This window comes from Crocodylus siamensis, chromosome 1 (genome assembly GCF_052110815.1).
Source record: "Crocodylus siamensis isolate JL-2025a chromosome 1, ASM5211081v1, whole genome shotgun sequence".
NCBI lineage: Eukaryota > Metazoa > Chordata > Crocodylia > Crocodylidae > Crocodylus > Crocodylus siamensis.
The window spans coordinates 131626394-131649574 of record NC_143395.1 but is presented as its reverse complement, the minus strand read 5'-3'; the positions used below and the strand labels follow the sequence as shown (position 1 = coordinate 131649574).

At 44.5% G+C, this 23181-nt stretch overlaps 1 protein-coding gene across 1 annotated transcript; it reads left to right on the top strand.

Moving 5' to 3' along the window:
• The first annotated feature begins 4269 nt into the window (after window positions 1-4269).
• MPC1 (mitochondrial pyruvate carrier 1) lies at window positions 4270-22024 on the top strand. Its single transcript, XM_090042826.1, has 5 exons — window positions 4270-4617; window positions 14721-14724; window positions 16373-16469; window positions 18910-19042; window positions 20783-22024. The coding sequence occupies exons 1-5, from the start codon at window positions 4547-4549 to the stop codon at window positions 20799-20801; spliced, it is 324 nt and encodes a 107-aa protein (XP_089898952.1). The 5' UTR covers window positions 4270-4546; the 3' UTR covers window positions 20802-22024.
• Window positions 22025-23181: the final 1157 nt, after the last annotated feature.

Here is a 23181-nt window from a genome sequence, read left to right as displayed (position 1 = left end):
CATGTGCGGGCCCATGGGAAGGCTGCTGAGGAAAAGCATAAGCTTGGAAATGCAAAGGCTGATGCGGCAGCAAAGGAAGCCGCATTTATTGGTGGAGAAGCGGAGGAATTATCCAGGCAGGCCTTGTCCCATGCCATATGGCCATACGTCCGGGATTTAGTCCCGCAGTATTCCCCTGAAGAAGATAAATTTGCACAGAAGTCTTGTGCAAAAAAGAACTCCCAGGGGTGGTGGATAGTACCGGGAGGAAAGGTCATGATACCCAGGCCATTGCTTCGGGAGGTGCTGCAACAGCTCCATGCGAGAACCCATATGGGAGGCTTGGCTATGGGTGATCTAGTGATCCGCCAAGCAGTAGCCCCAGGGCTATACGTAGAAGCTCAGCGTATTGCTACCAGGTGCATCACATGCCAGAAAGTAAACCCTCGAAGGAAACCCCCTGTGCCAATGGGAGGTAGACCCTGGGCAGCGTACCCTGGACAAGCATGGCAGATTGATTTTGCCGAGCTCCCACGGTCCGGACATCATGGGTTTTTACTTGTCATGGTAGACCAGCTCTCTGGTTGGGTCGAGGCATGGCCCACCAGGACTGCCACTGCGGCTACAGTAGCAAAGTATTTGTTGCAGGAGATCATTCCCCGGTATTCTCTGCCTGAATCCATCGAGTCGGATCAAGGACAACACTTTGTGGGAAAGGTAGTTCAAGAAGTCGCACAAGCTCTCAAGATCACTTGGAAACTACACACACCATGGAGACCACAGAGTTCAGGACAAGTGGAACGCATGAATAGGAACTTAAAGACTCTACTCACCAAAATCTGTATTGAAGCACACCTTAAGTGGCCTCAAGCATTGCCGCTAGCTCTTACTTGCATTCGAAACACTCCCCGACGGGGCATTAAATTAACCCCATATGAAATTATGTTTGGCAAGCCCCCTCGAGTCTTAACCCCTGGGATGCGAGAAAATGTAACTTTTGAATTAGGTAATAGCGAGCTTCATATGTACGTTATTGCTTTGCAGTCTGTCTTGTCTTCTCTTCACAGGTATGCAGCCTCCTTTCAGCGCCTGCCTTTAGACGTACCGGTACATGACTTCTGCCCGGGAGACTGGGTCTTGGTGCAGCGGTGGAAAAAGGAACCTTTGACTGAGAGGTGGAGTGGCCCTTTCCAGGTACTTCTAACAACCCACATCGCTGTAAAGATTGCTGGCCATGACCGTTGGATACACCATACCCATGTGAAACGACATCCACGAGCGTCAAAGGACACCAACTCCCAGGACGAACTCACTCCAGAAGCTGAGTCGTCCTCGGAACAAGAAGCCAGCAAGTGGAGCTGTGAACCTACTGGTGATCTCCAAGTGCGCCTGAGACGGCTTAATCAAAGTTCAGAAAATTAGACAAGAAAGTAAAAAGAAAAAGTTTAGGCTGTATTTGATCTCAAGAAAGGGAGAATATGGTGGGAATCTTAATATGCTTTGTTGTTATCTATGTAGTAAGAGAAGCAGGATTGAGCAGCCCTAGCCGCCAGCCTATATCCCCGCTTCCCCCAATTGCTCCCCCAGGGACAAATTTGTATGTTGACATGATGGAAAGAATTGCAGGTACCTTCAATCTTACCAACTGCTGGGCCTGTGGGGGACCCCGAGAGGCCGGAGAACAGTGGCCTTGGAGGGCTTTTCCTTTGGCCCCAAAATGGTTGGTAAGTGATAAGGCGGATGTTAAGAGTACTGGTCAAGAATGGGATGAGAACCGCAGCTGGGATCTTTCCCAAGTGGCATTAGGAGAGTACTGTATTAGCAATAATGGTACAGGGAGGAGCTTGGGACATAGCCAGTGTACATGGACATTGAAATGGGTCCGAACATGCACTACCTGTTATGCCTTTAATTGCAGCAAGTATGCAGGTCAATGGAATTCTACTGCTGTTAAGCTCCCAAACTCCACGTGGATGAAATGTAACCCATCCACTCCACAATCATCCCCGTATGATGAAGACACCTGCTTCAAAAAGATTGATAACCACCACAGTTGAAGGGATGCAAGTTGCAGCAGCCCCCCTCAAAGCGCAGACTGTAGCAAAAGTCATCGTACTCAGAAAAATTCCTTGTAATTATCTTGATCTGCCTAAATGAGAATGGGGAGCAGAAAGCATCTTGAGGGGGGAATATTGTTAGAAATGGAGTATTGTTAAAAATGCACAGCTTGCATCTTGCACCCGATAAGAAAGAAACACTGTCAAGGACTTTTTTCCTTTGCCAGCCTTGCCACAGCTCTTCTTATACTAAATCGCAGATTCTCCCCCAGCTTCTCCCTAGCCTTTCTCATGCAGATTACAGAAGCTGGAATTCAACTGACTGTGTCCTTGAAAGGGGGGGGGTTTAAACTCTTGGTGACCTATAGTACTCTCTGAGCATGCTTAATTAGCTGATGCATATTTACCTCTCCGCCCTGCATACTTAAGTAGTTAATTATAATATACATGCAATATATGTAGTGATGTAACCACATGTATGCTTGTATGAAACGGAAATGAGCTGTAAGAGTTCCTGTTTCTGCACACATGCCCAGGAGGAAAAAGATAAATACAGCCTGCAAAATTCCTTGGTGGGTTCAGAGTAATCTGAGTTTTTGACTCTGCTCTGACCCTATTTGCAAATACACGTTTTGTGCCATCTAATGAGTGTGTGTCTGTGATTTTAGTGGCCTCCAGAGAAACAAACCGCTTTTAAGGATCATGGTCTTGCAGGAGTTTATAACTGTTTGACCTCGTCATCCCTTGGGGCACTCTGGTGAACAAACGTTCCCCCAGATCCTGGTGGACACCCCTGATAAACTTATAGGTGGCCATCAGATCACCCCTGAGCCTACGCTTTTCCAGGCTAAAGAGTCCCATAGCTGTCAGCCTGTTATCATAAGGTCTGTTTTCCTGACCTCTGAACATGCACTTGGCTCTCCTCTGGACTCTCTCAAGCTTCTCCACATCCTTTTTGAATTGTGGGGCCCAAAACTGGATGCAGTACTCCAGCTGCGGCCTCATCAAGGCCAAGTACCATGGGAGAATAACGTCCTGGGATTTGCTTGAGAAGCATCTATGGATCCAAGTCAGCGTTTTGGTCGCTTTACTAGCCGCAGCATCGTATTGAAGACTCATGTTCATCTTGTGGTTAATCATGACCCCCAAGTCCCTTTCATCCGTGGCGCTAGCCAGGGAACAACCAGCAGCCACCACACCTGCCCTAACTTAGAAGGCTCCAGCTAGGGCTGTGATTCTGCAACCAAGGTGCCATGACACCTTGGGGTGCCTTGAGATGCTTTCAAGGGTGTCACAGGGTGTCACACTATGTCAGTACTCTGAGGTGGGCAAACCTGATTTGCACAATAAACTTAGAGATTTCAAATAGGAATACATGGGTGGGGTCTGAGTTCTTTGCAATAGCAAAACTGCTCTGTTTCTGTAGCCAAAAACCTAGTGAAAGGTAAGAGCTGGCACTTTTTGAGAGGGGCCTTGAGCTTAGGAAGCTTGAGAACCAGTGGGCAAGAGCAAGGGAACTCCCCCCCGGAAGGGAAGATCCTCAGGGATTAATGGGCCCTGTTCTTTCTCTCTCTCTTGTCAGAGATAAGGGAAGCAGCTGACCAGTAGCCGCAGGGCTGCACTGGACTGCAGGCGTTGTGTTATGGGGGCTGTGTGTGCAGGGTCAGAGGGCATCTCTGCCCTGAGAGGCCATGAAAAGTGCTTGCACATAATGAATCTGGGGTAGGGGACAAATGGACCCTCCATTGCTGCAGGGCAGTGTGTGTACAGGGGAGGGGGAGAGGGAGGGTGTGTGTGCACGTGCATAAGGTGGTATAAGGGGGAAAAGGGGTGGGTGGGTAAGAAGGAGGTATCGGGGGAGGGAGGCATAAGTGGAAGGTGTAAGGGGGAGGGTGTGCGTGGGTTTAAGGGGGAAGGGTGTGTGTGTGTCTGTGCATAAGTAAAGGTTTAAGGGGGGAGGGTGTGTGTGCGCCCCTAAGGGGAGGTTTAGGGGGAGAGTGGGTGTGTGTAAGGGAGGGTGCGTGTATAAGGGGGCGGCAGTGCACGCCCAAGTAAGCAGGAAGTGCCGTCTTCCCTCTGCTTCAGTTGCCCTTGAGGAGAACAAGTGATGATGAGCTAATTGAGGAGGGCGGACTGGCCCCTTCCGACAGCCAATAGGAGACAAGCGGTCTCCATCCTGCAGCCAATCACCAAATCGCTGTCTCCCTCCCCTCCCAGACTACATCCCTCCCTCCCCAGCGCCTGGCCTAGGGCACCTTCTCTCTTCGGGCTTTTGCGACGTGTCGCCCCACTACCCCTCCAGTTCCTCCCCGGGCCCTGCTTTACAGCAGCCTCCATCCCTCCCCTCCCTTCCCACGCTGCAGGGGCGCGGCGGCGCTCAGCCAATGGGAAGCGAGCGCGGCCCGTGACGGAGGAGCTGCCCGGGCGGCGCGCGCCGGGGTGTCAGTGTAGCCGCGCCGCGGTGGGACAGGCAGCGCCGTGGGAGCACCCCTCCCCCCAGCACCTCCGCCATGGCCGGGGCGCTGGTGCGCAAGGCGGCGGACTACGTGCGGAGCAAGGACTTCAGGGACTATCTGATGAGGTAGGCGGCGAGGGGAACGAGCCCCTGCTTCCTCCCGGCGCTTGGCGGGGGGTGTACATAAGTGCATGTATAAACGTGCATGTGTATGTGTAGGGTATAGTGGGGGGGGGTTGGTGCGTTTGTGTATACATGTAATGTCTACATGTGTACATAAATACGTGTGTGGGGGGTGTCAGGTATAGTGGGGGTGTGCATATGTGGTGTGGCCACGCTTGTATCGGTTATAGTGTGTGTAGTGTTGTGCATGTGTAGTGTGCGTATATGCATAATATCTATATGGGTATGTGTGTGTGTGTAGCAGCTCTTGAAAGCCTGAAGGAAGGAAAAAAAAATCTGGCGAGAAGCACACTTCATGTGTTGGTCCTGTTGGCTGTGTGGGTCCGTTAACTGTAGTAGACCTGAACTCGGATCACTGAGGGTCAGCGTTGACCAGCCTGCCTGCAGTGCTGTGCCAACCCGACCAAGCTGGTGCTGCTTGGGGAGAGGCTACACATGGAAAATCACAACTTGCTTGCTGTCGATTACTGTAAGTTTGCAGTGTAGACAGGCCCTAAATATCTAATGCAGTGACACCTGGTCCTGACTGGCTCTGGAGCTACACAGTTTGTCACTGTTAACAACAGGCTGGCAACAACAAATGTGTCTTAAGCACATTGTGGCAAGCATACTCCAGCTTGAAAGAGAGATCTCAAGTACACTGTGGTTGATACCAGTAGAACTAGATAGCGCAGGTGTTAATCATGTTATTCATGACTGGAGAAAAGATGTACTCCACTACATATAGTATAAACCTGACCTTTTCTGCACAAAGCTACAAAAGAAAATTGAAAAGCCACTAGTGGCTTGGGATTTGTGGTTTGAGTGTGAGAACATACAGCAACAGTCCATTTGGATGAGCATCCTGTCTCTCTGAAAATGGCTGAGTAGCATTTGAAAGTTTGGTTAAGAACTTGCTGCCAATTACGAAACTTATGGCTGATTATTCTGTAACTGAGCCATCTAACTTAGTTGTCAGGTACTTCCTGCACCACTGATTGAAGCAATTAAAAAGATTCTAATTAAGTCATTTTCCAACTAGGAAATGGTATTCTGCAAGTAATGATGGAGTATTTCTCTGTTAGGAGAATAAGTTGGGATCCATTATCCAGGAACATAATTTCATAATCTCCTGTAAGGTGAAACATTCTGCCACCATCGCTTTAAGTCGTTATGACCTCTGTATCTCTTCTTTGGGCTGAACATTGTCGTAGGAGTCCCATGATGTACTATAAATAGAAATCATTTTGTGTTAGCTATACTCCAGTCCTCTAAAACATGAATTGTTTTATTAACAGCAGTTTTCTAGAAAGTGACTAAAAATACTGATGGGGCTGCAGAGCCTTTTGCAGCTTTTCAAAGAGTGCCCTTGATTTCTAGGGATAAAACCTTCAAATAGGGCTGACTGACTCTCATTTCTCCTTAATTTGTCAGTCTTTAAACAAGAATTTTACTTGAAAATAAGTTCTTGAAGATGTTGAAGGATGCTGACTTTTTGAACTGATGTGACCCTTTCTTGCCACCAGGTTAGATTCCTATTATTCCTCTTGCTGTGCTGTCACTTAAAAAAACCCAAGAAGTCAGAGGTTTGTGTAAACCCTTTTGCTGTGTTGTGCAAGGTTTCCTTTATTGTATTCAACTATTATTTCCAGGTTTAGAAATGTGTGTGTCTCTAATGTAGAGCAAGTCTTTTGAGGGGAAAGTGTGCTTTAGGAGCTAATGATTGTAATCAAGGGATTGACAGATTGGCTTGTCTTTTGCAAAAGGCTACAACTTCCCACCAAGTGTGTCAGCCAGGTTGTTTTTCTCAGTTTTCCAAAAAGACTGTTCTCACTCAGTCTACCTTTGCAGCAGTTGGCATGAGTTTTCAAAAAGGCTGAAAGATGCATCTGCCTTGAAATGGTGACGGAGGAGAGAGGTAGCTAGTTGTCGTAGGCTGAAGTCAGTCAAAAGGCAGGGTAGATATGCACCTTCATACAATAACTAACTAAGATCTATATAGAGTACATGGTTTTATGAACCCAAGTTCACTTTGTTTCTCAGGAGGTAGGAACGTGGCAGTCGTGCAAGGTTATTTCCTTCTTCCTGGAAGTTGCAAGAGCAGCTAAAAATCAAAAACACACAAATGAGCAACCAAGATCCACCATTTTTCTGCAGCTTTGGAAGATGGGTTGAGAGCCACTTTTCCATCTGCTCCCTACCCTACCCTTACAAGTAGAGGACGTGTTGTTGGGAAGTGGTGTTTTAAAAGTTATCAGCAGGGAAGCTGTGCAAAGTCTCTGCTGCTTTTCAACAGCATTTGCCCCAAGGTGCTTATCAATGTCACTCCATTTGTGGCAGTTCACCAGGCTTTGGAGATTCCCAGGCTGATCTTAGTGGAAGTGGGATGGCCATGTAGTTTCCTGGGGTGCTGAGTGCTCTCTGGTTTTGGAGAGAACTTTATATTTGATTGTCCATAATGGTAAATAAAGGGTCCCACAAAACAACTTATTTAGTTTTGCTCTGCTAATTAATTCACTGGTTTACAAATGACTCATAAGAGGCAAAGGGAGAAAACTGTAGTGAAAAACTTGTTTTTTCCATGCGTCTGGCTAATGCAAGCAGTATGGCTATTGGTAGTGGGGGTGTGGACACAAATCCTTGGAGCCCTTTAAAAAAGGGCTCCAGCTGGTAGTTCTAATGGCTGTGTGTGAAGGAGCTGAGAACAATTCAAGTGCAGCAAACCCACTCCAACTTTGGTTGCTGCAAACAGCACATGAACCTCTCCAAGAATGTCACTGCTTGGGAACTGGTTCACAGTTGCCTAGGTCAAAGGTGTCATCACATGCACCACCAAGGGTCCTACATGGAACAATTGCCTTTTAGGCACTGGAGTGCTGTCATCTGACCAGGCTTTGGGGCATCCCAGGCTGATTGGCAGGGAGGAGGGGCGGGGGCAGGTGGTTTCTTGGGGTGCTGGGTGCTTTGGAGAGCTGCCCAATGCCTCTGTGTCCATTGCCGAGAATTAAATGAGATTTGACCAGGGGTTTGGGGAAAAGTGCTGTTTAAAAGCCATGGAGACCTGGGGCAGCCTGCTGGAAATGCAGAAGCAGGGGGACCCCCTCTGTTCACCTACCCACATGCCCCTACCCCCCAGGCCAGATCAGGCTGGGATGCCCTGAAGTTTGAAGTTTGGTTCTTTGACACCATTGGAATGAAACTAACAAGTGGTTTTTGGTGGGGGGATGGGGAGAGATATTTCCACTAAAAGCAGTAGAGGTACCTCCTCTACTCACCTGACCTGCTTCCTCCCCTTCCTTCCCCCCACCCCCCGCCACCCCCCCAGCCTGGGGATGGCTGAGGGCTGGATCAAGTGCAGGCAATATAAGTTGGGGTTAGTAGAGTTCTGGCTGCGTTATCAGAGTACCCAGGTGCCACACAGGGGTTGGTGTGGTATCAGGGAGAGGGCATGAGGTGTGGTACAGAAGGGACTGCCTGGAGGACCAGACACTAGTTATAGAAAGCTTGGTGTCTGCACATATTAGACTAGCATTGGTTCAAGAAGGGCCATTTCAAAATAATACCTGATTTTCCAGGTATACTTTCTGAAACATTTCAGGAGATACCTGTCATTCTAAATTGGCTTGTATGTCTAAATACTTGTGGTTTAAAGAATGGTTGCATGTGTGGCTGTGGTTTAAAAGGTTTAAGGGTTATGTCTGTCAACATCTTTTAACAGATTAAATCTGGAGCAGGTTTGCTGCACTTGAAATCTTTTTCACACAACAGTTGGAATATACCAGCCGCTTCCCTTTTTGAAAGGACTCCAAGCACTTGTGTCCTCGCTTTGTGTTCTATAGTTATTCTTACCTGTCATATACTTTTGCAGGGAGCTGCATCCTGAGGTATTCAGGAAGCTTAAGATGGTACCAGATGTGCTTGATTTTATAGTATGCAAGTGTTAAATAGTAGGGGTGCACCGACAGAGATTTTGGGGGCTGATACTGATAGCTAATTTTTAAGGAGGCATATCGGCCAATACCGATCCGATTTCCAATATAGCATGGGGAGCTGTGTGCAGCTGGTAAGTCTGTTGTGGCGGCAGGGAAAGGGCATGGAGGGACAGGTCAAGACCCTGCAGTGAGGGAGTGGGGCTGGGGCTGGGGCTGCACAGCCAGGAAGGGCAGGCATCATGAGACAGAGCCCTGGCTTGTCCGGGAGGTACGGGGAGGTGGGGCTGGCTTCTACCACTGTGCGCACCCTGGAAGGGCATGGGGGGGGCAGAGGCATGTGCCCCCCAGATCTGCATGGGGCACGGGCAGGGTGGGTTGCAGCTATGGGCTGGGCCTGACACTGAGCTCTTCGTGGTGGAGGGGCTGGGCCTGGCTGTGCTCAGGGCAGGTGGCAGCTGCCCTGGGAGAAGGCTACAGGGTGGGGGCTGCAACCACCTGAAAATTCACCGTAGCCCCCCATAACTCCTCAGCACCATTGCCACCCACCCCAAGTGCAGCCCTGGTCCAACCCCCCCCATTCGCTGGGAAGAGCCAGGCATCACCCTAGCCCCAGCCTGCAACAGCAGCCCCCCTGCCCCTGCAGATTGGGAGGCACATGCCCCCTCCGTGCCCTCCTGGGCTGCGCACAGCAGTGGGAGCCACCTCCGGCTCCATGCCTGCCCCTACCCCACTCCATCCCTCACTGCAGGGGCCTTGATCTGTCCCCCCACCACACCCCTTCCCTTGCCCCTCCCCTCTTCCACCACACCAGATTTACTAGCTGGACACCGCTCTCTAAGCCACCAGGCTGTGCTCGTGCTGTATGTATACACGGGCATTTATCGGCCAACTTTATCAGCCACATGAGGCCGATCTCCAGTACAATCAATTTCTTTATATCGGTGCCGATCCAATACTGGGCTGATGTATTAGTGTGCCTCTATTAAATAGGGCATGGTTTTCAGTGCTCTGAATTATCCTTGTTTCAGGGGTGTTGGTTGTAGCTGTGTTGGTCTAAGGACATAAGCAGACAAGGTTCTTTAGGTAAATCTGATATCTTTTATTAAATCGGCTAAAAAAGATATCACATTTATCCAAAGTACCTTGTCCGAATTATCCGGGCTTTCAAATCCATTCTGAATGCTGCTGTTAAGATCTTGGCATTTTGCTCAAACTATGTCAATTATTATTTGCTATTCTTGTTCCAAGTGCCCCAAATTGAACCTTTTTTTTTTTTCTTGCTTACAAGGCTCTCTGCAACATACTACAGCTTTATTTTGCAAGTAAGTACTGATTGTACTGGCCCAGTGATGCCAGCCTCTAGTTACTACTTTAGCAAGGTAGTGTTAGAGTGATGATGTAGCCATGATAGTCCAGGAATTTGTAAGAGGCAGAGGCAAGCACGTTCACACTTATCCCCATGGCATCTCTTACAAAGAGGATGGAAGAGGTTCCTGTCCAGACTCGCAAACATTTTACTATGGTTTTTGTTTATGACCCTCCTCAAGAGTTGCTTCTTTCTTGATGCAAACAGTAAAGTGCAAGCTTCAAATGAGGAAGTCAGCAGAGAGCCATGATCTCTACCATTGTCTGACTAAAAATCATGCACATTCTATTTGTTATTCTGGTCCGCTTGTCTCATTCACCAATTACAAAATGCTCATGTCTTCAATTAGAAGTTCTTTGGGGAATTGTCATTGATGTTAGTGTAGTGCCTACAACTATGGGGGCACAGCCTAGTTGTGGCCTTTATTGCAATCTGAGTATCTAATCTTTCTGACTGGTGCCAAGTTTTGCAAACACTAAGAGGAGAGGTGGGGGAAAGGATCTTTTAGTTGGCTGAGGAAACGTTTTCTTCTGCCCAGGAAGATAATTGCCTTTCTTTTAACCTACAAACATGCCCCTACCTCCAGGCCAAATCTAATCCCCTGTGGGGGGATCCCCTTCAAACTCTGTAACCTGGATTCTTCCAGTCCTTCCCTAACTGGTTTTTAAAAATACAGGCCACTCCTTGCATAAAGATACGATTTTATTTAAGGTGGTGTAAATTGAAACTACATATTACCAGCAGTGACTTTCATCCTAGAATGCTTTTCATCTGAGAAAAGAAATGCCTTGTGTAACTTTTTACTGTACTTATAAAGGCCTTTTTCTCTCCTAGTGTGTTGCAAAGAAAAAATAGATTAAAGACTTAAGGATTTGCAATAAAATTGCAAAGAAAAGATTTCACTTTTTGAAAAACTTTCTACCCTTGTATGGTGGAGGTATTTGAGTGCTTTCTTTTAGAGTGTATACAGAAAAGTGTTAATTATCCTAGGCAGACAAGGTTCTTTGAGTAAATCCATTATCTTTTATTAAACCAACTAATTATCCTAGTCATCCCTCTCTCTCAGCCTTCATGAATAGGTTTCATTAGTGATAGTCTGATTGCTTATATTTAGCAGTTTTTGGCTGTACCTTGGATGCAGATAGATGGGTAGTTTGTGGTGGTATCTATCTCTTGCTTTCTTCCTCGGGTCTGGGAGGAGTCAAGTGATTGTGGTTCCAAAAAGAGTGAAATAGTAGGTATAAACTTATCACAAGTCTCATCTGTCACTTAAGTGCTCAAAGTCCACCTATCAGAACCTTCAGCTTTATTCAATAACTCCTATAATGTACTTACAATTTACCTAAGGTTTTACTTTTAAATTGTGTGGTAGCATAACACAGTATTTAATTGAAAATTAAATACAGATCTGTGTTACTATACTGGAGTAATTTTTTTTTTTTTAGTTTATATTGTAGTCTCCAGTACAAATACTAGTTTTTGAAGGAATGCTCTAAAAAGAACTTCAGATTTCCAAAATTGTCCACATTTTCTTGTGAGAGCTATATCTAACCTTCTAGTTATACAGGCAGTCCTTGACTTAAGACATTTTGAGTTCCAGCACAGCACTTACGATGTTTATAAATTGACACCACAGTGAACAAGTTCACCGCATCACCCATCTATCTCCCTGGGGAACAGCTGCCCAAGCTTCCTTGGACACTTTCTTTAAGAAAGCAGACAAGACTCCAGAAAAACCTGCAACCAAGACTCCTGAGAAGACTCCAGCCAAGAGCCCTTCAAAAAGTCCAGCAAAGTCACCTCAAAGAAGTCCTTCCAAATCAATATGATTTCTATTTACAATGTAAATACACTAATGTAGCTATATTACTCATCTATAATTGATTGAGTATAAAATTCTGGGTTATTTTCCGTGAAAATAGAGTATTAGGCCTTGTTTCAGTGTGGCAGGGCACTAGGTGTGCCTGCCACTTTAAGGCCCTGGAGCTGGCAGCCTCCAGGTGCCTAATGAGGGCAGCCATTTTAGGCTTAGGGCTGCCTATATAAACAAAGCAGTTTGGCTGCTGGGAAGGAAGCAACAATGTTGCCTGGTTGGAGGGCTGCTGAGTTTCAGCTGGAGGTAAGGGAGGAGCTGTAGGGGATGGTAGAAGGCTCCTGGTCCTGGGTATGACTGGAAACTACACCCTGCCAGGAGTGGGTGGCCTGGTGGGGCTCCCAGTAGCATAGGAGCCCCCAGGAAATGCCAGGCCAGTGATCACCCTGATGAAAGGTAGGTCGGGGTGCCTTAACCCTTCACCTTAGGGTGGGTTGTGTACACCGCAGGGAGTTGTGGGGGTGCCAGCCCCAAGGAGGGGAGTTGGGGGCCAGGTGTGGCCAAGGCTGCCTGAGCCCTGCAGGGGTTCGAGACCCCAAGGAGGAGAGTTGGGGCCAGGCACGGCTATGGCCACCTGAGCCCACCTGTGGAGGGAAGCCCTGAGACCGCAAGTAAAGGGGCTGTTATGAGCAGTGTGGAGTCCTGTGAAGGGAGAGGGGCTCAGCCAGAGAGAGAGAGCTGAGTCTTGACCCCAGTAAGGCCTCCAATGTGGGAGGCAGAGTTTGGGTCAAATATAACACGGGTAGTAGCATCCTGATCTGCTGCCCAGCGGGGAGTGAGAGTCCCCTGTGAGACCCTGAGGCATCAGTTGTGGTGTGAGGTAACCCCAGCCCCCCCACATCTGTGGAGGAGGACCCAGAGAGGGGGACCCCGGGAAAAGAATATGGATCATACATCAAGGCCTGCCAGAGCTTCCCCTGACTGGCCTAGGTGCGGGCCAGGACCAGGAGGGTCAGAAGAGCAAGGAGGCCCACCAAGAGGGACACCCAGGAGCCAGGGGCCTGGGGTCCTGACTGGCCTGGAGGTGGGCTGGGTGAGCTGAAGGTTCCAGTGCGGGGACCATACCTGAAGGGGAAGTGGTGGCAGGGAGATGTGTGGCCCAGTATGATGGCAGCAGAGGAACTCAGTTGGGGGTCCTACAGCAGGATTCTGGGCCCCATTGTGGGGGACCGGCATGTATGAGTACATTGATGTCATCAGTGAGGCTTGGGCTGCAGTGTAGGAGAGGTATGGAGCTGCAGATAGTGCCCCCTAGCAGCGGGGCAGAAAACAGGCAGCCTCCTGCTTAATTACATCTATTAATCAATTAAGACCAAGGCATGGTGGGTGGGAGAGCAGGCCACATGGAGATCAGCCCCAGTACGCCCCCTGTTGCATTCAGGAACCAGGCCCCCATTTATAAGATTGTTCCTACAGGGAAATCAGTTCCACGTTATGGACTTTTGACTTGGTTTCCAGGAATCAGTTGTGTTGCAAGTCCAAAGACTGCCTGTACTTAGAATTATAGAGAACTAGGGCTGGAAGGCATCTCTAGAAGTCATTCTGTTCAACCCTCTGCCTGAGGCAAGAACATCCCTTGAAGTCTTTTGACTATTTGGGGCAAGCCTTATACTGATATCATACCCCATCCCCTCTACAAGACCTTGTTAGGGCAAGCACAGCCCAGAACCTAATAACATTGGGGTTAGGGGGGTGAATGGGGCACCAGGGGCAGTTCCTGGGGATGCCAGGGGCTGCTGCAGCCAGTGTGTGATGAGCCTGCCCCCCCTACCCCCCCCCCGGCAGCAACAGCTTGAGGCCACACAGTTACTGTCTGAATGTGAATCTCCCAGTGGATGGCGTAATTCCTGACTCCCCCGCCCCGGGTGCTCAAGGAGCTTGCCATGCTTCTGTCAAAAATGTCTAAAGGTTTGTGTCATTTTTGAAAAACTGTAGTCATAAAATAATTTAGTAACAAGCTTCCCTGTGGGATTGCTGCAGCATTGTCTTCCCTATTTTGTAACAAGACACTTTATAGACATCAGGAGCTTTGAGAGAGAGATATATCCAGTATGACTACAAAACCAGAGGCTGCCACCTTAAAGATGTCATAATGTGTGTTGGTTGTGAACAGGCTATTGCATTTGGAAACTCTTACCCAAGTAGCAGCAATGTATTTAGCACTACCACCTACCTTTGTATGTGGCTGTAAGTGTGTGTTACCATGGAAGTGAATGGTATACTGCTCCAGGCAATACTTTTCAATTTCAAATCTCTGACTACTTAAGGGAGTAACTTGTGTTACATAATTGCAAATGATCTTAAACATAAATTGTTATCTAGCATTCAGACATGGGCAATTGGATCATAACATGCTATGAGCATCAAGGAGTTCAATTAAAGATACAGGTTACAGAAGTTGTCGATTTGAAATTGTTCAGTGTTACTGAAGCTTAAGTTTGGCTGCTTCATCTCTGTAATAGCAGAATTCTCTTTGGCAACCAATCAAGCTGAACTGTTTGGCTTTTGTCTTGGCTTGTTGCTTGGGTGAAGGCCTTTGGACTCTTTTGTGGCATGCTTTTGATATTAAAGGCCCAGGGTCAAATCTTGAACCCACTTGAGTCCATCATGAAACTTTTACTGATGACAGTGGGACCAGGATAAGGTTCTTCTGTGTTACATAATGGAAAGATTGCACTTTTTAGAAGGACAGTTTACCTATGTGAGGAAAACTGTTATAATCATTTCCATTTTGAGTATTAAAACTTAATTGAGCCTTACTAATCAGCCTTACTAATGTCTTGTTCCATTGCAAACCAATAGTTTGACACTGATTTTTTTTGAAGAAAACTAACTCTGTTCTTCTCTTTTCATGCATCATCTGAATTATGAACCGTGATTATTGCTCGCCAAATAGTACGGTAAGGAAAGAACTTTTTACTTAATTTTAGTCACTTGTAAATTTATGAACTGGCTTGACTCTTATCTGAGGAAGTGAATTGCCAAGGTCCAAGACTCTCAAGTTTTAGTAAAAGACTTATAAAGAAGCTCCCATAAAATAAACCAAACTTCAGAAATGTATGTCCAGTCACAAAGAAGCTATAGTTATGAGAGTGAGCTTGCAGATTCTTAAAATAAATTGATCACATGCAACTCCCCACCCCAAAATAACAAAATTCTATTTGTTACTGAATTTCCATGGCTGTGTTTCTAACTATAGCAAATGACATCTTAAAGTAGAATCTCAGAATGGTAAGTGCCATTATAGCACATGTGTCTTTACCTAGGCATTACCATTGAGGTACAAATGAAATGTCCTGCTAACTTAATTCTCATGTTTTGTGACCAGTGACTGTCTTGTTAGATTTGAATTCAGTGATTCTGATGCTGATGCATTTTCTTGGTCAACTATTCATCTCTTCACAATTTGCTAAGAAAGAACAGTTACACATGAAGAGCTTCATCTTTCCCTGATTCCAGTGATACTAAGTTACTGGAATATCATCTTCAAATAGATGCAAGAATGACTCTGTTAACTGTAAAGGTCTCTAGATTGTCCTTTGGGTTGGGGGGAAGTATCCTATTTATACCTCTCCTGTTTATCCCATCTGACCTAAGTGGCTAATCATTTTGAGGGGTCATGTCTTTGTCTATAGAAGGACAAACTGATAGTCTGCAATGATAGTCTGCAAACCAACATGATTGCACCAAAGAATATACAAAGTCCTGTTTCCCTACCCAAAGTAAAAATCAAACAGATGGCAGTTTCTCTGGTCATAGTGCTATAAGCTTTCTCAGCAAACATCCTGCCCCAAAAATCCTTTGCTTTGTCTCAGTCGCTGTCAGTGCTTTTTCAGCTTTGTTGTTTCTTTCTTTAACTGTGGCTCTTTCATGCATGTAGCCACTGGCACTGCAGTGCTTCAGTTAAACCTAGAGAATACGTGTTTGATTTATTGGACCTCTGGGAAATCCTTGTGGCTTCTCAGCCACTATTCAAGCTTGTGTGCAACCTGGTCCTCAAGCAGCAGTCTTCCATTGTTTTATTTCACGTTAGCTTTAATGGAATGCTGCTCCTGTCCAACAGGTTTAACGTGGTTTTACCTCAAGATCTAACATATTGGTTGCAACCTGCTCATCCTTCACCCTAAAATGACCCCTCAGTTCATAAGCTGAGGGTTTTTTCCAACCTTTATTGACTTGGACTTACAGTTTAGAGATCAGTCTTTAACCAATAAAATGCACATTTAAGTTGGGTAGTAAGCTCTCTTCTAGACGTGAGGTTACAGTGCTGTCCACAGAGTAGTTGTGCTGCTAACTGATAGCCTGCGAATGGTTGGTTTGTTTTGCTCGCATCCTTTTCGTAGGCGGAACTGTGTTAAACTTGAGAATATTGGGATTTTTCCCTTTAGTGAAGAACATAAATATTATATAAAATAGGCAACATTTTCCCATTATGTGCCTGAAACTCCTCTGTATTCTAACTTGAAAGTTGGCTCTAACGTGATGCTACCTTTCCAGAATTCTGCGTGATTTTAAAAAAAGTCTGTTTCCCTTTTTCTCTATTTTCAGCACTTTTGGGGGCCAGTAGCTAACTGGGGACTCCCTATCGCTGCTATTAATGATATGAAGAAATCTCCAGAGATCATTAGTGGCCGAATGACATTTGGTAAGACCTGTTTTGAAATAATTTGACTTGATCTCAACAAACTATTGAAAGTCTACAAAAAGTCTTCTCAAGTGCTTCTCTTTTAAATGTAGTTCTTAGTTTAATCTGTCTGCTAGCTGGTTGTTAAAGGAAGATGCTTGTTACATTTTAAATGGTATGATGTGCAACTTTAAAATAACTAAACTTCAGTTTTTCGGTGTGTCACTTAAGACGCCTCTTAAGGGAGCCCTATATTCCAGAAGAAATGAGCTGTAATTTGGGTATATGAAGACCTTGAAGAATGTCAGCCTGGGTACACAGAATTAGTGGAACCAACTTTCCAAGAGTAACTACATCTTTTTTTTTTCTTACTGATCATCAGTGTTAACTCTTGTCCTATTCCTCCAATAGCAGGACTTTCATTGATGCTACTTGTGATACAGGATTTAAGTTATAGTATTGGCTAAATAGAGGACTGAAAGGATTTATAATCTAGAACTTGAAATGCTATTAGCAAAGCAAAATAAGCTGCTTTCAGAGAGTAACACTAGTCTCAAAGGTTGCCTGTAAATGCCAGGGAGCTATTGTTACTCTTGGAAGAGTAGTGAAATGAGTTGTCTTTGCTTTGTGCATTTAGAATATCTACTACTTAAATGCATTTTTATTTATTTTTATTTACTTTTTTTTTTTTTTTACTGTCAAGGGTCCTGTTTCCCCCTGATTATGTGTATTGATTTCCTTCCTCTTCTGATGCATTTTCATTTTACTTTACTTTCTCCCTGCATTATAAGTTATTTTAACTGTGTAATATACAGCTCTTAGAATACATAAAGGCACGTATTTATAGTTTGGCTAACCTCTTCCCTTAATTTGCTCATCTGTATGTTGATCAGATTCCTCCCTGCCCCCTGAAACTCTGCAAAGGGTCTGTTGTCTTAATTAATGGTAACCTTTGGGAAAGCACTGAAGTGTCACTTTGTTCAGCCCTTCCAGATCTTCTTTACTGACACTGAGTAGTTACTGAAAACATTGTGGTCCTTGGGTGTTTCAACTCTTCATTTTAAAATGTCTTGCTCATATAAAATGGGCTTCAAGTCGCTATTGAAACTCTGCACATTACATATGGGGAGAGATGCAGCTAAAATAGCCTTAGTTTTTGGAGGAGGATTTTAAAGTAGTGAAGTTGCACAGCTCTTCTATATATATATTTTGCCAAAAGACTTTGCTGTACATGTGCACTACAGCACAATGTTCATTTAACTAGTGTAGATCAGGGTTGTTCACCTCCTGGCCTGCAGAGTGGCATCCAGCCCACAGGTCTGAAAATTTGGCAGCAGGAAAGTGATGACCGCTCCCTAGCTAGCAAATTATCAGACACAGAAGGAGCCCTGTAGGCTAATAGCATGCCCCTTCACACTAGATGAGGCATGTGGGATCTGGGTGGCATGGGGCAGGATCTGAGTAGTATAGGGCCCAACCCCATGGACTGGTCACCATGTCACTTGCAGGCTACAAAGCTGAAAGAGTGAACATCACTGGTGTATAGTATACATGGAACCCGTTTTCTCAAGCTGAAGGTTATGTAACTTAAGTTTTCTCATACAGTACTGCAGTCTCCTGCCTTCTAACAGTGTTGCAACAATTATCTTTCTATGCTGTATTTGTTCTCTTCCCACAGCATTATTGCTACAAGTTTATGTAAGACACCTTATACAAATAAGTGGAAACCATTTGTTCTTCCCCACTCTTGCTTCTAGAAAAGCAAATGCTTCTTTTCAAATAACTTTTCTCCTCGGAGTCGAGCTCTGTTACTATCAAGAGCTGTTTCACCAAAGTTTACAAAATACATTTTTTTTGCTTCTGAACTTTCATCTAAAAACAATGTTTTACCCTACAACTGTCCTTGGATTTTAACTTTCTACTCCCTGCCAAAAGTGCAGATTCAGATTGTTAAAGTTATACTTTAACCCACTTTAACTTTTCTTGTTGGGAAATGTGGCTTATTGAGAGGATAACCTTTGTCCCATTTTTCAAATCTGTGTTTAAACTTTCCCATGTTTTAGATGGTTTAGCTAGAAAGATGTCAACATAGTTGCAGATTTGTGAGTTCACATTGAGGTCTTTAGTAGAAGATTCCTGGGGGATTGATTTGACCCTAAATTGAGCAAATTTTACTTGGGGTTTAGAAGGGGAATTCACTGTGGGAGTTCATAATTCTGTGTTTGTATTGCAACAACTGTGAATCTTCAGCATGGGCTAGCTGAAGAGCAGGAGAAAAGAATGTTGTAGAATGGTTGGCATGGGCTGAGATCCATCCCTTTAATGAAAATGGCCTTGGTATCAATGACATAAAAATGGTGTCACAAGATATAGTTGTGGTTTTGTTTTGGTTTTTTTTCTCTTTAATTCATGGTGTCCTTAAAAATAAACCACTAACATGCTGTCTGCTCTGTTTTTACAGCACTGTGTTGTTACTCATTGACTTTTATGAGGTTTGCCTATAAGGTGCAACCAAGAAACTGGCTTTTGTTTGCATGTCACTTAACTAACGAATGTGCACAACTTATCCAAGGAGGCAGACTGATGAAACACAAGTAAGTGATGTTGTAAAATCTGAAATTGAAAAGTGCAACTGCAAGCTTGTTTTTGGTGCATTGTATATATGACTTGAGCAAAGGACAATTGCAGTTTATCATATTGCCTGTAGCTAGTGATGGGTATCTACTGCCAGATATTTTTAGACCCCTACTATAAAATTTTTCTTTCCAGTTCTAGCTGTAAGCTTTTAGAAAGCAGGCCCTGAAGGAGGGAAGCTTGTCTATAGGGGGAGGAGGGGGAAACAAAAGGCTTAAAAAAGAAAATGCTGAAAGCTTCACTGCCATATCACATTGATCTCCTCCTTTGATAAAGTAACTGGTGGAGGAAAGCATGCTGTGGATATAGTATTTCTGGACTTCAGGAAGGCATTTGACAAGGTCCCACATGCCCCGTCTATCCCGCATTTTTTTCCAATTTGTTTATGAGAAGAACCACTATAAGGTGGATAGACAACTGGCTCAGTAACCACAAGCAAAGGGTAATTATAAAAAGATCCTTGTCAGGGTGGCAAGAGGTCTGGAGTCGAGTCTGTCCTGGGCCCAGCACTGTCCAATGTATTTCTTAATGATTTGCATACTGGTATAAAAAGTTTCTTGAGCAAGGTTGCAAATGACACACAACTGGGAAAGACTGAAAGATGGGAGCACAATTCAGAGGGATCTCAACAGATTAGCAAGCTAGGCTGAACCTACCAGATGTTCAATGCTAACAAATGCATGGTGCATAATCAAAAACACAAATACAAAATGGGTGACACATAGCTGGATGGCAGCACTATGGAGAAGGATCTGGGAGTCTCTACTGATCAGACTCAGTATGAGTGTACTGTGTGGTGTAGCCACACAAAAGCAACTGTAGTTTTGGACTGCATCAATAGAAGCATTAGGTGCAAGAAACAGGAAGTGATAGTGCCTTTCTACTTGGTACTGGTTAGGCCTTAGCTAGCGTGTGTGCCGTTTTGGGCTCCACATGTGAAAAAAGACATGGAGAAGTCAGAGAGGGTCCAGAGGCAGGCAACAAATATGGCAAAGGACTTGGGAAGGTTAGTCATACAAGGAGAAGAGCTAGGCATGTCCAGCTTGCTGAATAGGTGCCTAAGAAGGGACTTCATACCAATTTCCAAATACTCAGAACAGCTGCCATAAAGAAGAGGGAAAATATCTTTTCTTCCTTGCTGAAGAGAGTAGGATACAGATGAATGGCTTGAAGTTGCAGCAGCATAGGATGTCAAAGCAAGTTTTTTACTCTCAGAACAGTGAAGCAGTGGAATAGACTGTCTAGGGAAGCTGTGGACTGTCCATCACTGAAGTGTTCTAAAAGAGGTTGGACAGCCACTAGTCCAGGATGATTTGGAGCCTACTGTGGGTATGGGTATCCCTATTGTATGGATGCCTATATCCTATATGTGTATTTCCCAAGCTTTTGGACTATGCTAGTTGCCTCATAAAGCCAGGAGGGAACACTTCCTCCTCCTGCTGCTGCATGTGACATGGTTTAAGCTTTCCTGGGAGACATTGGGTGTTGGCTGTAGCCAATGCTGCAGATTTTGATTGGGGTATGTAACTGCTCCTGCTGAAACTTAAAGCCTGGCTTGCCTGTCCACTTGGTCAGACTGATCACCCTATTTGGCACCATATCCAAGTTGGGCTTACAGTGGAAATTGCAAGCTTTATCCGTTATAATTAAGTAATCAGCCTTGCATTGATGTTTTTCTTTTCTTTTTGTGCTCCCCCTAGGATGGAAAAGAAGAACTAAATTTGAATGAAAAAACAGGGAATCTGTTCATCTTGAATTGCAGCAAAGGAAGAGTGTTGCCATCTACAGTTATTGTGATGCAGATTGTTGCATTGTTTTTATCCATTGTAATATTTATCACAAATACAAAATTTTACCAACATGACACACCATCCTTCCATTAACTTACAGCTTTTTAAAAAAAAAAATACTCCTTAGCAATGTAAATCATATCAGTTTGCTGCCTCACAATTTATTTTTTATAAATGAAGCTCCTCCTCCAAATCCTATGTAGAATATTTTTGAGAGGACAAGAGAACTCTAACCAGCCATGAAACTAAAGGCACAGGACAACTTCGCACTATGTGTTTAAACTTGCTAAACCAACATGAACTTGGAAGATGATAACCACAGGTGGTGTACATATGCAGAACAAATTTAAACATTAAAAAGCCATTTAATGTAGTATTTCCTGACTATATTTTATCATTTAGAATTTTTATACCAGACTTCAACAGTGACTTGCTAATTTGCAAACACACATTCTACACTGGCCACGTTGGGTTATTTGCTTATTATGGTTCCAGTCTAGTCTTACTAATGGGACCCATGTTCTAACCTGAAAGTACATATTACTTATTTGAGGAGATAACCCCTGGTCCCTAGTGTTAACATGAAAGAAGCAAAGTCTAGTTGTAAACTGAAGGAATGCAACAATTGTTTTGTTGTTTGGGGGTTTTTCTTGTAACAAACCATATTTAAGAAGCTGTAAATGGATTTTGACATCCTTACTTTATGCTTGATTCTCTGAAGATCTTTCCAATTCTTACTGAAGTGGAGAACTTGTTATTTAGTTAAAGTGATGTTTAAGAGTTGGGAAGGACAAATATCTTTTACTTGTAGTTGTCCAACTTCATGTTGTGGCAGTTGACTTTTTTTCTATTCAGTTCTGTCTCATGTCTTGATAGTGGTATTAATATATGCAAATATATTTAACATAATGTGTGCAACAGACATTGTTTCTAATGCAACGATTTTTGAACAGTAAAATCTGTCTCTAAATATTGGCAATAAATCCTTCCAGTGCAACTCTTCATGTTACTTTTTTTTTCACAATACTGCTATGGCAGGTATTGAAGAACATCCTCTACATGTGGAAGGTCCCATGGAATCAAAGCTTCTGGTATGGGCAATCTACTGTAATGACCTGAAGTAAAATTGAAATAAACTGGAGAACAAGAGTATTTTGGTTTGTGGAGTTGTTTGGTGTTCAGCTGCCTATGACAGACTTGCTGGCATACAGGTTACATTTCTGTAAGAAACCTGCTCCTTATAATAAAAAAAAAAAAAAAAAATTGGGAGGGACCATTATTAGATTAGATGGGGGGGAAAAAACTGCACTACCATGATTTCTGGTCTCCTTTTGATACCCAAATTTGAGTTGTCAACTAACCTAACTTAATTTGCACTTGAGCACATGGTACTGAGGGGGGGGGTTGTTTTTTAAATTATATTTGTTATAACACACGGTTACTGAAGATAGTCTTTCCAGCTATGGGAATCTGTCAAGTTCAAGATAAAATTGTTGACAGATAGTATCTTGTGTCAAGCAGGCCATGTGATACAGTAGTTGAATTTTTTTCCCCCTCTATCTGTAGATCTGTGACTAAAGAGGTTACAAATATGAAGTAAAAAGCATGTTATACTAGTAGCATCTTTCTGATTTGGGAATCCTGCCCAGAGTTATAGTTGTTGTATTATTCTTCACAGGAAGGACTGATGCATGGTGTTCCTGTTTAATGGGAAGTTCCTTTCTGATCCCTTACTTGTAAGACGCCACCAACATGGGTCAAAACTTTCAGTGCTTCTATGCGTATGTATTAAACACGGCACTGCAAAATGGGACTATCATCTCCAGTTTTGGCCTCAGCTGGAATTCTGGGTCCCACTTGGGGCACAGCATTTTTAGAAAGATATAGGAAAAACTATAGTTTGTATAACAAACCATAGGAGGACTGGGTAAAGAAACCGGGCATGTTCAGTTTAGAAGAATGGAGATTAAAGGGGAGAAGAAAGTCATGATAGCAGATTTCAAATATTTGAAAGGCTGCCCTACAAAAGTGGGGGGGAAAAAATGTTTGTCATAAAAGATTGGATGCAAGGCCAGAGGTTAAAACAGCAACAAACAGGCTTAGGTCAGAGGAGGGGCACACTGAAATGCTCTGGGTTAGAATACAAGGCAGTCGAGGGGAAAGAGACTTAACGGTGGGGGTCTACTACAGACCACCTAACCAAGGGGAAGAGCTAGACCAGGGATTCTTAAGTCAGCTCACAGAGGTAGTAAGGTCAAAGGACATGGTCCTCATGGGTGACCTGAACTATCCAGACATCTGCTGGGAAG

Excerpts from the sequence above, each read along its gene's own strand:
- MPC1 (XM_090042826.1), top strand. The coding sequence starts at position 4,547 with ATGGCCGGGGCGCTGGTGCGCAAGGCGGCGGACTACGTGCGGAGCAAG. Across the intron at positions 16,470-18,909 it reads TAGTGGCCGAATGACATTTG|CACTGTGTTGTTACTCATTG; the intron begins GTAAGACCTGTT and ends CTGTTTTTACAG.